At 49.3% G+C, this 15,389-nt stretch overlaps 1 protein-coding gene across 1 annotated transcript; it reads left to right on the top strand.

Annotated features, from left to right (window-relative positions):
* The first annotated feature begins 6,108 nt into the window (after positions 1-6,108).
* HPX (hemopexin) lies at positions 6,109-15,057 on the top strand. The gene is made up of 10 exons (XM_065882954.1): positions 6,109-6,191; positions 6,568-6,632; positions 6,731-6,802; positions 6,981-7,102; positions 8,710-8,860; positions 9,554-9,766; positions 10,030-10,137; positions 14,288-14,418; positions 14,499-14,661; positions 14,798-15,057. The coding sequence occupies exons 1-10, from the start codon at positions 6,109-6,111 to the stop codon at positions 15,055-15,057; spliced, it is 1,368 nt and encodes a 455-aa protein (XP_065739026.1).
* The last annotated feature ends 332 nt before the right edge of the window (positions 15,058-15,389 follow it).

Raw genomic sequence — 15,389 nt, 5'->3', positions numbered from 1 at the left:
GCCTTAAAATCATCTACAGTCTTGCAATCCTGGGTATGTCTGCTAAGAAAATAATTGGACAAATGCACAGAGAGGGTGTGTGTAGCAATGTGTATCAGAGCTTTATTTATAATAGAAAAAAAAAATCCCAGAGAAACCTAAATGACCATCAGCAGGGAATGGTTATGTGGAGTTCTGCTTACACGTATAATGGAATTATATGCATCCTTTCAAAATGCCAAAGTCTGAGATACACTGTTAACAGAAAATAAGGTTTGTTTTTTCTTTTGATTTATTTTTGACTGCACTGGGTCCTCGTTGCTGCTTGAGGGCTTCTCGCTGCAGTGGCTTCTCTTGTTGTGGACCACGGGCTCTAGGCGCACGGGCTTCAGTAGTTGCAGCACGTGGGCTCAGTAGTTGCGGTGCACGGGCTTAGTTGCTCCGCGGCATGTGGGATCTTCCCGGACCAGGGCTCAAACCCACGTGCCCTTGCATTGGCAGGCAGATTTTTAACCCCTGCGCCACCAGGGAAGTCCCAGAAAAAAAGGTTTATAAAATCATACCTTGGTTTTAAAAAGGAAATTGCAAGAATAGAAAAAGACTGGAATAGACAAAATGTCAATATATAGTGGTGTTCTCTGGCTAGTAGAATTAAGACTGATTTTTATCTTCAAGAAAAAAGACTTTTAAGCCAGAGCATAACGTGGTCTCAGATATGTTTTTGAAGAGTACCATGGTTGCCACAAAGAATGTGTTATAGAGGGGCAGGAAAAGCAGAGAGGGAGAGGCTGTTTCAGTAATCAGATAAGAAATGATGGTGTTTGCACTCTTAGGTCTAATTAGGAAGTAGGAACAATAGAATTCAATATTTATTAAACACATCCAGTGTTTCAGACCCTGCTTGGGCACTGAAGATACAGCATTGGATAAAGCAGATAAAATCCTGGTCCTATTCATTAAGGCAGGATGGTGAACAGTGCAGTGCTGGAGCTGGCTCATATTGGCCCACGAGGGCTCATTGTCAAATTTTCAGGAATTATTATTTTTTTTTTTGGCCGTGCCACACAGCTTGTGGGATTTTAGTTCCCCGACCGGGGATTGAACCCAGGCCCTCTGCAGTGAGAGCTCGGAGTTCTAATCACTGGGCCATCAGGGGATTCCCAAAATTTGCAAGAATTTTGACAACTGATTGTTGAAAACTCAGCCATTATTTAAAAATTAAATTATGTAAATTTAAAATTAAATTCATTTTATTAAAATGAAATATAATAAATACTCAAAACTCATCACTTCCTAATTATTTTACTGCATTTTACTATTACCTGTGCTCTTGGGGTTATTTATATGTGTCTTATCTGCAAGGTGGAAATACCACATAGTAAGTAGTATGTTACTGTACCTTTCTTCTCAACTCCATGAGAAGATGCAGCTTGAAGTTGCTTGTTGGTAGCTTGAAGATGGCCGTGACAGGAGTATTTACACCACAGAAACTAATAAATGCTACAAACCAGGGCTTTTTCCCTTCTGGAAAGCTGGCTGTTAAAACATGCACAAGCACACCCCTTGAGAGGGTAAAGAGCACACCCCAGGGAGTCAGGCAGCCAGATCTTAATCATGGCTCTACCACTTGCTAATAATGGGCTTTGGCTAAGACACCAAAAGTCGGTTTCCCCATGTGTAACATGGGACTAATAATACAGTATATATCTTATTAAAGCATACCAATAATATGATTTAATAAAATAATCCATGTTAAGTGTTTAGCACAATGCCAGGCACGTACATGTGCCCAACAGATATGAGCAAATTATTATTATAATTAGTTATTCATAGGGAAGCAAGAATAGACTATGCAGGAAGGTCCATTAGAAACAGAGCACGAGAAGATCCTGGAGGAGTTGGTTGGGAGCAGCAAGCACTTTTTGGTACCTGGAGCTGTATCCCAATTCTTCTAAGCCCAGGGCAAGGGAGAATCCAGTCTCTGCTCCCTGGAGTACACAGCCACAGGCAGCAGGCCCTCAGTGGACCCAGGAGAAGTAAGTGAGGTCAGAGAACTCAGATGACAGCAGGACAGGCTGTACACACACATCCATTCCAAGGGACAGTTGGTCAGTGTCCGGCTTAAATGTGGTCCCTGGCAATGCAGGGGAAAGCTCTGTCCATGAAGATGTTTGCAGGCCCGTATTCAGACTGCCTTAGGGGGAAGCCAGAAAGCTGCTTGTTAGGACTGGGAAGGCTACATGGAAAAGGGGACGGTTGTAGATTTCTGGGCTTGAATTCCCCAAGAAATCAAGCAAGAGACTGAGATCCCCACACCCGCTCTGGGCAGCAGAGATTTGCAGAGGGAGAGGATGTGGCACTAAGGCCCCACAGCCAGGCTGAGAAGAGCGAAGGAGGAAGGCTGTAGGGAGCCAGTTTCTGGGAGGTAAAACTCCGGGGCTGTGGCCTCTGGTTGAAGGGTGGGAGCGCACTGATCCCTTCGGCCTCCAGGGGGCGCTCAGGCCCAAGTATGGGCAAGCGCTTTGTCCTGAGCCGAAGCCAGCGCGCTGGGAAGGACTCAGGACAAGCAGAAACAGCCGTCTCAAGTGAGGAGAAGAGAAGCAAGGCCAGCCCTATCTTGGGCCCCCTGAGAACAGTTGCCTTGTGCCCTGTTACCAGCACCAGGATGGCCAACATATCCACAGCCTGGGTTCTCAAATGGCCTCTCAGCCCCTGCTCAGAATATGAGCTTCAACCTGAGCTGCCTGCCATGTAGAAGACTCTGTGCCAGTGTAGTTAGTCCCTGAGAGGCTGGGGGGATGGGAGTGGGCGGGAGGAAGGAGGAAGGCTTCCAATTATGGCATCTAAGCCACCTTAGGGTAGACAAGCAAATTAGGAAACAACACTGGAAAAGTGCCACAAATCACTCTTCTGCGACAGGTAGATAGGGGTGCCATGAAGGGGACCAGAGCTGTGTGGGAAAGAAGAGGCTGAGCTGAAAAACCGCCATCCAGTATATGTGCTGTCTCCCCTCAAAGAGCCCGGCTAGGGCACAGGGAGGCTGCTGCCTGGACCAGCAGGCCCATGCGGGGCCCTGCCAGTACAGTTATCGAAGACCCTCACTGTGGGTTTTCTGAGGGGTGTCCGGGACACGGTGCGAACGCTTCCATCTCCCCAGGCAGGCTCAGTGAAATCTGCAGGACACGCAGACACAGTTCTGGAGCTAGAGACAGCTGTTGAGGGGTTTGCTGATGAAAGGTTCACGGGGTGCTCAAGGAGGGAGAATCCCAGGAAGGTTATATAAGGTTTGAGAGGCTGAAGAACAGGAGAGGGGGAGTCTGGGAGTAGCGGCTCCCAGTGCCCAGTGCCCAGCAGCTGGGGGGAAGCAGGTGCAGTCAGAGACGCCCTGCAGTGGGAGAAGGTGGGTGTCAGGTACCTGCTGAGGGAGCCGAGGCACTGTCCATACTGCCAAGGGCCTGGGGAGTCCAGCTTTGTTCACTAACCTAAGGGGAGGAATGCTGTTAACATGGCTGTCTTCACTGTAAGTCAGGAGAGGATGGTGAGGCTTTTGGCAGAGGCATGATGACACGCTGTTCCAGAGGTCCCAGAAATCTCTGTCTTCCTGTTAGGAGGACTCTTAGCAGAGTAGATAAGGGAAGTGAGACCTTTGCTAAGGTTATATATGTCAAGGGCATCTGAGAGGCATCAGGGCTCCTTCAGGCTGGACTGGGGAACAGGGATCCTGGAACCTCAGCCTGGCCCAGAGCTGACTCTGCCCATATTTGTCTCCTGCAACTACATCTCAGATAGAAATGGGGCAGACTTTGGGAGTAGCCCCAGTGAGTGCCGAAGATAGCAGGTACCAGAGATAGCAGGGCTAAGAGGAGGAGAGGGATGTAGGGCAAGGACACTGGAGAGAGAAACAAGACCATAAGATGGTCAGTGCCAAGGAGACCTGGGACCCTTAGATCACAACATACCTCCAAAGTAACACACCCTCAATCCTGATATTCTCCTGACCCCAGAAGCAGGAAAATTGTTAGCAATTTGGCTGCAACGTTAGTAACACTATTCAGTACTTGAAATTAATTTTTTTCATTCAACAAATATTTATTGAGCATCTATTACAGGCATACTTGTTTATTGCACTTCACAGATGTGGCATTGTTTTTACAAATTGAATGTTTGCGGCAACCCTGTGTTGAACAAGTCTGTTGGCACCTTTTTTCCAACAGCATTTGCTCAGTTCATGTCACTGTGTCACATTCTGGTAATTCTTGAAATATTTCAAACTTTTTCATTGTTATTATATTTGTTATGGTGATCTGTGATGTTACTGTTGTAAAAAGATTACAACTCCCTGAAGGCTCGGACAATGGTTAGCATTTTTAGCAATAAAGTATTTTTAAATTAAGGTATGTACATTTTTTTAGACCTAATGCTATTACATACTTAATAAATTACAGTATAGTGTAAACATTACTTTTTAAATTTTTTTAAAATTTATTTTATTTTTGGCTGCGTTGGGTCTTCGTTGCTGCACGCGGCCTTTCTCTAGTTGTGGCCAGCGGGGGCTACTCTTCGTTGCGGTGGGCGTGCTTCTCATTGCGGTGGCTTCTCTTGTTGCAGAGCACGGGCTCTAGGCATGTGGGCTTCAGTAGTTGTGGCACGAGGGCTCAGTAGTTGTAGCTCGCAGGCTCTGGAGCACAGGCTCAGTAGTTGTGGCGCACGGGCTTAGTTGCTCCACGGCATGTGGGATCTTCCCGGAGCAGAGATTGAACCCGTGTCTCCTGCATTGGCAGGCAGATTCTTAACCACTGTGCCACCAGGGAAGTCCCATGTAAACATAACTTTTATATGCACTGGGAAACCAAAAAATTTGTTTGACTCACTTTATTGCAATATTCACTTTATTGCAAGGGTCTGGAACAAACCTGAGCTATCTCTGAGGTATGCCTGTACATGCCAGGTACTAGATGGAGAAAATGTAATGGTACAGGGACTGCCCTGGTGGTCCAGTGGTTAAGACTCTGCCCTTCCGATGCAAGTGGCACAGGTTCGATCCCTGGTTGGAGAACTAAGATCCCACATGCTGCGTGGTGTGGCAAAAAATTTTTTAAAAAATGTAACGGTACATAAAACAGGCAAATCAAAACAAGCAAAGAAACAAAGCACAAGCATGCAGAAGCAGAAGCAGAAGCGTAAGTGGACAGACAAAATAATTTCAAGTTTTATTAAGTAACAAAGGAAACAAGTGAGAGTCTGAAATAGCTAGAAGGGGTGGTCAAGAAAGGCTTCATTGAGAGGATAACATTTAAGCAAGAATCAACTGTAAATACTGTGAAACCCCAGTACAGTTCTATTTATTCTGTGATAGGTAAACAAAACACTTTCCCCTTAAGGTGGAAACTACGGAGAAAGTCTAATTACCAGTAGGTCTCTCTGGAAGAGAGACACCTCTTCCTGCACCATTACTGTCAGCCCTTCCCTCCCAGGTGATTTTTGCAAAGCTCTTTGTCAGTGGGGGTGGGGGCTAGGGTGGAACTTGGACTTTTGGCAACAGTGAAATATTATTGACCCATCAAGTGCAAAGCTAAAGAGGCTTGGGAATGCCCCCAAAAGGCCCTTGATGGAGCTGGGAAGAAGCTGTTCTCTGAGTAGTTCTAAGTGTGTTTGTATATATGTGTGGTTACTAAGTATATGTAAGTGTCAGTGTCTTTAGGGGTCTCAGAGCTGGGCATGGCACAGTACACAAAAATGTTCCTTTCCTCTTCTCTCCTCCTGCATTGTTGAGGTAAATCCAACCACAGAAATGTGGTCCTCAATCAATCTACCCCCTTTCCCGACCTTATGGGCACTCAGGCCCATCACCAAGGTGAAGAGAGTCACAGTCGAACACCAGTGGGCTGGGCTGGTCACTGCTCAAAAGTCACTGAAGGAGAAAGGCCCTCCTGCCGGGAAGAGTTAGTCTTGGACTCAGATTTCTGTCCAGACCCTGACCTTGTTTGCACTGATGTAATCAGCCAATATTGGCATAGCCCTGAGAGATCTCATTCCCAGCAGGCTTGGAGGTGGGGTGGTGCTGCTGCCATGCCTATATAGGGGCTCATCCAGGTGCCCAGAACTGTCCTGTGGCCTCTCCAGCGCATCATGGCGCGGGCACTGGGAACACCAGCTGTACCGTGGTTGCTGGGCTTGTGCTGGTCTCTGGCTAACGCCCATCCTCTTTCTCTGTGAGTGAAGCCGGGGCTGGAGGAGGACCGGGCTCCAGATTAAGAGTGGGCTAGGGGGCTTCCCTGGTGGCGCAGTGGTGGAGAGTCCGCCTGCCGATGCAGGGGACACGGGTTCATGCCCCGGTCCGGGAAGATCCCACATGCCGCGGAGCGGCTGGGCCCGTGAGCCACGGCCGCTGAGCCTGCGCGTCCGGAGCCTGTGCTCCGCAACGGGAGAGGCCACACCAGTGAGAGGTCCGCGTACCGCAAAAAAAAAAAGAAAAAAAAAAAAGAGTGGGCTAGGGTCAGTTTTTAGGTCTGGGGCAAGTCTGGGGTCAGGAGCCAAAGGAGAGGGATGGACCCTGTGGAGCTAGACATCTCCGTGTCTTCTCTCTAGGGCTAATGCCCCTAGGCATGGAGCTGAACGTGGGAATGCAACCAAGTTGGACCCCGATGTGATCGGTGAGACCCTGATTTCCTGAGTCTATCTGTCTAGCTGTGTCTCCGCACTGTATCATCTGACTGGCCTTTTATTTGCTATCGCCCCACCTCCTTCCCAGAACGCTGCTCGGATGGCTGGGGCTTTGATGCTACCACCCTGGATGAGCATGGGACTATGCTGTTTTTTAAAGGTAGGAGGGGCTGGGATTGGGGCATTTGGGACCTCAGACTTGGTCCCCTTCATCGAGGGTGTATCCATCTGCGGGAGATCGTAGGAATTATCTGAGAGTATCACCCATAGCTTCTTTGTAACTAGCTCAGTAGGCCAAAAGTTTGTTCCGGGTCCCTCAGTGAGTGTGCGTTTTGCAGGGGAGTTCGTGTGGAAGGGTCAAAACTGGACTCAGGAGTTAATCTCAGAGAGGTGGAAGGATGTCCCCGGCCCCGTGGATGCTGCATTCCGCCATGGTCATGACAGAGTCTTTCTGATCAAGGTACGGCTGGGCCAAGGTCAGGGCCAGGCCAGGAAGTGCTGGAATCAACACTAGAGACCCTCCGCCAAGTGGCCCTGGCATGGAGCCCTTACCAACAGGTTCCAGGTTTCCTCCCCCTGCGCCTGCCTTTTCTGAGAAAGCTCAGGCTAGGGGAGTCGGTGTGCACGCAGGCCTGGGAAGCACAACACCCAGGGGCTCTTCCTCGGTCCTAATCTGCGTCCACACCTCTCTGCTACTCCTCAATCTGTCCACCATCCTTTCCTTCCGGGAAATGTATTCCCTTGCTTCCATGCCCCTGCATCAAGTCTTCTTCCTGTGGTTGCCAGGTTGTTCACAACACAGTGGTACCTGGCCGAGGGGCAAGTGGAGGATGAAATCCAGCCCACTGTGCTTGTCAAGTCCCAGGCCTTGGCCCAGCCTGTGTCTGCTCCTAGCACCTTCCCCTGACTCGCACAAGGATGCTGTGTGGTTGGGGCGGCCCTCGCTACCAGCTTTGTTTTCCCTCCTGCCTCTTTTCCTGCTCTTCTCAGGCTTCTCATCCTGGGCCACGCCTTGAATGTTTCTTGGGGATCCTCCCCAGCCCTTCCATACACCCTGCCTGGGTGATCTCAACCACTGCCACAGCTCTGAGTTCTCTCCACGTTGTGGACCCCAGATCTGGATCTCTCCCCGGAGCTCCAGACACCTCTCTCTGATTTCCAGGCTGACATCTTCAACTTAGACGTTCCGTAGGCACCTCAGATTCAGCATCCCCCAAACGGAGCTCAATATCTTCTGTACAAATCCACCCCTCCTCCTGAGTCCCCTGTTTCAGCAAATGGCCCCACCACGTGCTGATTCCTGCAAGCCAGGTGCACATGGGTCTTGAGACCTGGACCCTGGTTATCTTTACAGGTTTCTCTCCTCCTCCACCACATTCACTCTGTGCCAGCCACACGAGCATGCTGTGTACATGCTACTCCCTCTGCTGATAACGCCCAGTCCACACTTGTCTACCTGGAATATTCCTGCTCGGTTTTTAACTCTTGGCCCAAATGCCTCCTCCTCTGTGCAGCCTTCCAGGCATTCTCTAGGTTGACTTAGGTATTCCCCCTTTATTCCCCAGTGCACTTCACATGCCTCCACCTTGGGGCTCACATGGCTAGGATTGTAGGATCCTTTCTGCTTTGGTACAGTGAACTCCTTGAAGGCAGACAGAGTCTTGTCACCCCTTTATCCCCAATGCCTCTCACAATGCCTGGCATATGGTAAGTCATTCAGCAACTGTTTCTTGAGTGAATAAATGAACAAATGAATGTATGAATGGGTGGATGATTGCAGGATGACTATTTGTGGATGTGTTTTGCCAAAACCAGTGGTATTGCAGATAATTGTGCCATGGGAGTATCTGGTTGTACATAGACAGTTGTGTGTGGTATAGTAACAGCGATGGGATTTGCACAAACTGAAGTTGTGCGAGGGGACAGCACATTGTTGTCCACAGATGGACTGAGAGTGTGTGGGACTGCAGAAGGATATTATGTAAGTGCAATAGATCAAAGATGTGTGGGACGGCAGAGTGGCAGTATCTGGCGTGCATACTAAGAATAGCATGTTTTTGCACGCAGGGGGACAGAGTCTGGGTATACCCTCCTGATAAGAATAAGGAATATCCAAAGTTGCTCCAAGAGGAGTTTCCTGGAATCCCATCCCCAGTGGATGCAGCTGTGGAATGTCACAGTGAAGAATGCACAAGTGAGGGTGTCTTGTTCTTCCAAGGTCAGTCCAGGCTGGAATAAGAGAACCTGGGGTAGTGGTGGGTTGGTGGTTATAGAGGTAGTGGTAGGGATGGTGGTGGTGGTGGAACCACTATATGGTTTCCTGATGAAGGGAAGGAGTAGAGAAGCCAATTATGGTCTAGAGGTCAAGTAGGGGAAGGAGGGGAAGTCATCCTGGAGAAGGTAACTGGGTGTAATTCTGCTAAAAGTCCCTCATTGTCCCCCATGACCCTTAGGACAAATCTATGTTCCTTAGTTTTACATACAAGGTTCTCCATGACCAAGTCCCTATTGATCCTCCAGCCTTGAGTCTCATCAAACGCTTACCTTGACTATGAAGCCCCAGAAACGCTATGCTGTTCCCTGTACACCCAATTTGCTTCATGCTTTAGACTTTTGTTTCTGGAGTTACATCTCCCCATCTTGTCTGCCTTGTAACTCCTCCTTCAGATTTTAGTTTAAGTATCACCTTCTCTGGAAAGCTTTCCCTGACTCGTCCCACCGCCCTTGCTGAGCTGATCATGTGTACTTTGCTGCTCCATTTTATTGTATGATTACTTTCCTCAACTGTTTCCCTGCTGGGCTGTGAGCTCCACGTGATGGGGACCATATCTGGTCCATCCTGGGGCCAGTACAAACACAAGGGAAGGCACAGCCCAGCCTCACTGAATGCTTGTTGGTTGATTGGACAAAGGCAACCACACGTGGTTCTGGGACTTCACCACAAAAACCAAAAAGGAACGTTCCTGGCAGGCTGTTGGCAACTGCTCTTCTGCCATGCGATGGCTCAGCCGCTACTACTGCTTCCGGGGTAACCAATTCCTGCGCTTCCACCCTGTCACGGGAACGGTGCAGCCTATATACCCTCTGGACGTCCGAGACTACTTTATGCCCTGCCCTGGCAGAGGTGAGAAAGCCCAAGCCCTGGGGCCTCCTGGAATTCGTCCACCTTCCCTGAGTTCGTGGACCCCATATAACCCAGCTCCTACCTTCACCCTGTGGAATGACACCTTGGCCCTTGCCCTAGCTCCACTTCCATTCTGGCTCTCCCCAGCTGTCCTCATATGGGGACAACCTGCACCCCCAATAACCCCAGCCATCTCTTCCACCTCGGAACTCATTCTGACCTCTTGCCTTCCTGTGTTCCCCCTCACCCATTTCTCCCCCAAGGCCACGGACACAGGAATGCGACTCACCAAGGGGATAAACGCTGTAGCCCGGATCTAGTCTTGTCTGCACTGCTGTCTGACAAACATGGTGCCACCTATGCCTTCAGTGGTAAGAGATGCCCTCCAACTCCCCCATCTCTGCCCTCCATACCTCCCGTCTCTTTCACGTGTGTCTCCCATCTCTGGCACATTTCCTCCATTTTCATCACTGTGCCCCATATTTTGTCCCGTCGGCCCCCATCCTTACACGCTATCATGCCCCTTTTCACCCCTCACTTCGACCGATGCATATGGTTCAACCTGTCTCTCATCGCTGAGGCCTCTAGCTTCACCCGTCTGCCTCCCAGTACCATCTGTTGGTACATAGGGACCTCCTGGCCCCATGACTCCTCGTATTCTCTTTGCTCTTGCATGTCTCGCAGGGTCCTCTGGCCCTCCCCACCTTGAGCTTCTCATCAGGAGCTCCATCTTGTTCCAGGTGCCTGGTTCCTATGTGCAGGCCTCTGGGCACAGCATTACCTGGGGATGAGATGTTCCCATTGCTGAGAACCAGCCAACAACTGTTCAGTCCCTTAGACCTTTAGGCAATAGTTTCACCAGCCTGAAGAGATTTCTCCTCTGAGTGACCAGGAGAAACCCCTCTCCCCAGACCTGTGCCATTAAAAAGCCGTCTGATGATACCTAAGGATGTTCTGGGGCTAGTCAGACAGGTAGTGATAAGTCTTGATCTATACTTGAGGACAGCTCCAAGAGAAGGAGTGACCTACCACATTACACTCAGCCTAAGATGTACGTATGATCAGACACAAATGTAAAATAGTGGTGAGAATACAGAAGAGTGAAAATCCTTTCTTGCTCCGAATCCCTGAATAAATCTGATCAGGTATGACTACGAAGCTATAATGAAAAATACACAGCTGCAAGGAGAGCATATGCCCACAGCAGGAATGCATGCTGTAATGAGAACGTACATCCGTGATGAAACACACACCTGTAGTGAAAAGGTAGACCTATGCTGAGAATATATGCCAGAGTAAGAACACATAAGTGTCAGAAGAACATGCAGCTATGGTGAGAGCGAGGCACCATGGGGAGGACACATACACAAAGCGAAACAGCAATGCTTACAGAGATAGATAAACAGACACAGAGAGATATGGAGATAGAGACACTAAGAAAATAGGGCCACAGGGACCACACAGAGATGTAGAGAAAACACCCAGCCATGGAGAGATCACGGAACCTCAAGACCATGTGTCCATAAATAGAATGCAGCTGAATTCCTAAATCAAGAGTCTTAGAGATGTTCTATAGCTGTTGAGAGAATATTGTTATGTTAAAAATACCCAGCTGAGGTGGGAACTCACTATCTTGGTGAAAACACCAGTGTGACCCAGCCACTCAGCACAGGGCTGGTCCTCTCCTCTCCCTTATTGATAAATCTCTTGTGTGTACCTCATAGCTGCTAATCCATTCTTTCTGTTTTGTCACTACTTCGGCTCGCACAGGCACCATCACGCCCTCTCTACTTTCTCTCTAGTCAGGATCTTTTAGCCTCAGATCCGACTGATAACTGCCTCGGCTCTCTTTTTCCTACTTGGATTTCCAGAGAGAGAATGGGACTGGCTCAGCCCATATTTTTATTCCAGACCACATTCAAGTGGCTGCTGGTCGGCCTCTGCATCGACCTCTAATGGATTTTGGGGGCTCAGCACTTACTTCCTCTGCACAAAATGCAGCGCGGCTCTGATTCTCAAAATAGGGGCCACGAGCAGGGTAGTTTCAGCAGGAGGGGAAGGTGGATATGTAGTCACTGTGACTTGCCCAGTTAATACCCATAAGGAGAACTTGTGGCTGCACTGGGAATACCAGCTGTTTTTCGAGTACCAAAAAATAATCGAGCACCTGATAGGCACTGGGCATTTTTTCTAGGCACTGAGATACAGTCGTGAACATGGCAGATGAGACACCTGCCTTCAGAGAGCCTGCTAGACGGAGAGGGGACAGTAAAAAAGAGAAAATGAAAGAGCATACTTTCAGGCAGTGTTAACAGCTGTGATGTGTTCTGGGAACATCAGAATGCTTCTTATTCTCAAATACCATTTGAAGCTAGAATAAATGAACGTATGAGTCGTTGATGTTTTAAAATATAAAATAAAAGGATGTTAAGTGTCCCCAAAAAGCTGTGAAGAAAATAAGACAGGATAATGGGATAGAGGTGAAGAGAATTAGGGGCCCCTCCTCTGAAGAGACGATTTTTGAGCTGAGATTTCAGTGATCAAAAGGCATTAGCCACGTAAAGCACTGGAGGAGAAGCATTTTAGGGAGGGTAGACAGCAAATACTTTGGGGAGGCCAGAAAGGAGGCCAGTGTGGCTGACACGCTGAGAAGGAGCCAGGTAAGTGGCTTGAAAAGAGGGAGGCAGGGGTCAGATGACATGGGCCTGGGAAGGATTTTCAACTGTAAAAGGAAGCCGGGAAGGGCTCTTGATCAGAGCTGTGATATGTTCTGGCTTATTTTTTTAAGCATCTGTCTTTTTATCTTATTTATTTATTTAATTTATTTATGGCTGCATTGGGTCTTCATTGCTGCGCGCTGGCTTTCTCTAGCTGGTGGCGAGCGGGGGCTACTCTTCGTTGCGGTGCGCAGGCTTCTCATCGCGGTGGCTTCTCTCGTGGCGGAGCACGGGTCCTAGGGTGCGCAGGCTTCAGTAGTTGTGGCACGCTGGCTTCAGAAGTTGTGGCTCGCGGGCTCTAGAGCGCAGGCTCAGTAGTTGTGGCGCACGGGCTTAGTTGCTCCGTGGCGTGTGGGATCTTCCCGGACCAGGGCTCAAATCCGTGTCCCCTGCATTGGCAGGCGGATTCTTAACCACTGCGCCACCAGGGAAGCCCATGACTTATTTTTTTTAAAAGATCATCCTGGCTTCTTGTGGAATATAAGTCACAGAGGTACAATTGTGTAAGCAGGGAATCCAGCAAGGAGTTCTTGCAGCTGTCTGGATTAGAGGTGATGACAGCTTGGACTGGGATAACAGCAGCAGAGGTGGTGAGGGGTCAGCGCGACGTACTCTGGAAGTCGGGCCCATAGCATTTAACCAATGCCTTGGATATTGATCGGAGTGGGGAAGGGGAAAGAGAGGTTTCAAGAATGACTTGGCTTTTAGGGACTGGGAAACTAGGTGACTGGCAGTCTCTTTTTCTAAAATTGGGAAAGACTAGGGAAGGAGATGTGTGTGTGTGTGTGTGTGTGTGTGTGTGTGTGTTTGGTGGGGGCAGAAATAAGTTTGGACACATTAGGGTTTTGGTGTCTAATGGTGCCAAATGGACAGGTCAGGTAGGCAGCTGAGTTTGCGCCTGACACTCAAAGAAGCAGTCCATCAGATCCAAAGGGAACAGATCAAAAGTCATCAGTATATAGGTGGTGTTTAAAGCCCTGGACTAGGTGAAATCACCAAGAGAGTGAGTATAGATAGAGCAGAGGTCCAAACTGGGGATTCCAATAATAGATATCAGGCTGAAGAGGAGTCAGAAAGTTAAGAAGAACCCTGGAAGAGTCTGGAATCACAGAGCCAAGATCCAAAAAAGATATTTATAGAAGGGACCTGTGAGCAGTCAAATGCCACTGAGAGGTAGAGTAAGATGTAGACATTAGATTTGGCAAGTTGGAGGATACTAGTGACCTTGAAAAGAGAAATCTCAATGGCAAAGGGAAACAGGAATGTAAGTGAAGTGGGCTGAGGAAGAAAAGGTAAATAAGAGTTTAGACAATTCCTCTAATAAGTTGTTATGAAAAGGGGAGAGGAAAATTAGGGTGCTGGTCTGGCTACTCCCTCCGTCTCCTACCATCTCAAGGGATTAGAGAACACAGCCAGCGTGAGAACGCCCAGGGGAAGCTTGCTGCCGTGCTTCCCTTTGAACTCCTGGCCACTGTCTCACTGTAGCATCTCTGCACACAGACATCTGAGATGCATAAGGAGACCCCACTGAACCCCATGACGGACGTCGGCCTTACCTGGCAACTTGGCCACTGTTCTCCAAGCTCGCCCTTCCATCAGGCCCCCACTGACTCTGATTCCAATTAGGTCACAATGTCCAACTTTGCCAACCAAGTCTTCCTCAGCTCCTCACATGGCCTCTTCCCTCTTGGCCTCTGGATGCATTCTTTCCTCCCTCTCGAGACTCACCCCTGCCTCTGTCACTTGCCTCTTCACTGCCTGGCCTTTTACTACCAGTACTAGAGGTACCTCTGCTACCCCACAGGATCCCACTACTGGCGTCTGGACACCAGCCAGGACAGGTGGCATAACTGGCCCATTGAGCATCTGTGGCCCCATGGTCCTTCAACAGTGGATACTGCCTTTTCCTGGGATGATAAGCTCTATCTGATCCAGGTGTGTGTTGGGAGTGACGCATGAGGTGGAGACTGGGAAAATACCCAGCTCTGTGCTGACTAATGTCCTTTGTCCTCCAGGGCACCCAGGTATATATCTTCCTGACAAAGAGAGGCTATATCCTAGTAGATGGTTATCCAAAGCGGCTGGAGAAGGAATTTGGGAGCCCTCATGGGATCAACCTTGATACTGTGGATGCAGCCTTTACCTGTCCTGGGTCTTCTCACCTCCACGTCATGGCAGGTGAGGGGTGTCGGGTGCTGAGGGGGGGCCTGTTCTGCTACTTCTCCGTGGCACAGATCCCCGTCATGGCGTGAGAAGAGCCAGGTCAGGATCCCCATGATGTGGAAGCCATGTTATGTCCGGTGTTTCTTCCCAGGACGGCAGCTGTGGTGGCTGGACCTGAAGTTAGGAGCTCAAGCCACGTGGACAGAGCTTCCTTGGCCCCATGAAAAGGTTGACGCGGCCCTGTGTACGGAAAAGTCTCTGGGCCCCAGCTCGTGTTCCGCCAATGGTCTCGGCTTGTACCTCGTCCAAGGCCCCAATTTGTACTGCTACAGAGACGTGGAGAAATTGAATGTGGCCAAGGCCCTTCCCCAGCCCCAGAAAGTAAACAGCCTCCTGGGTTGCCCTCACTGACAGCGCTGCTGATGTGAGGCTGGCCCAGCTCCTTCTCCTGGTTTTCCTTACAATAAAGCCAGAGTGCTCCCTCGCTTGAATCAAAGGGCCCTGGTTGTGGAACAATCTCACTTCTTTCTTTGAGTTGAGAAGCTCGTAACCTCTCTTTTGAGGTTCTTAAATAGGCTGTGGGAGACAAGGGAGCGGAGGGCTCAGGGACAGACCTCATTTCTGCACAGGTGATTCCTGAACCCCGGTCATAAACTGACTTCTTCCAGACTACTGAGACAGAGAGGGAAACAGAGGAACAAAAGTAGAGAAAGGAAGCCCTGTGTCTACCCAGCACGTAAGAG

The sequence above is a fragment of the Phocoena phocoena genome, chromosome 8 (genome assembly GCF_963924675.1).
Source record: "Phocoena phocoena chromosome 8, mPhoPho1.1, whole genome shotgun sequence".
Classification (NCBI taxonomy): Eukaryota; Metazoa; Chordata; class Mammalia; order Artiodactyla; family Phocoenidae; genus Phocoena; species Phocoena phocoena.
The sequence above is the reverse complement of the archived record's forward strand: the minus strand, read 5'-3'. Positions and strand labels throughout refer to the sequence as shown.

Bases quoted from the DNA above. Each gene is read 5' to 3' on its own strand.
- HPX (XM_065882954.1), top strand. From the start codon at position 6,109: ATGGCGCGGGCACTGGGAACACCAGCTGTACCGTGGTTGCTGGGCTTG. The intron at 6,192-6,567 runs GTGAGTGAAGCC...TCTTCTCTCTAG, and splicing joins AACGCCCATCCTCTTTCTCT to GGCTAATGCCCCTAGGCATG. The intron at 9,767-10,029 runs GTGAGAAAGCCC...TTCTCCCCCAAG, and splicing joins TATGCCCTGCCCTGGCAGAG to GCCACGGACACAGGAATGCG.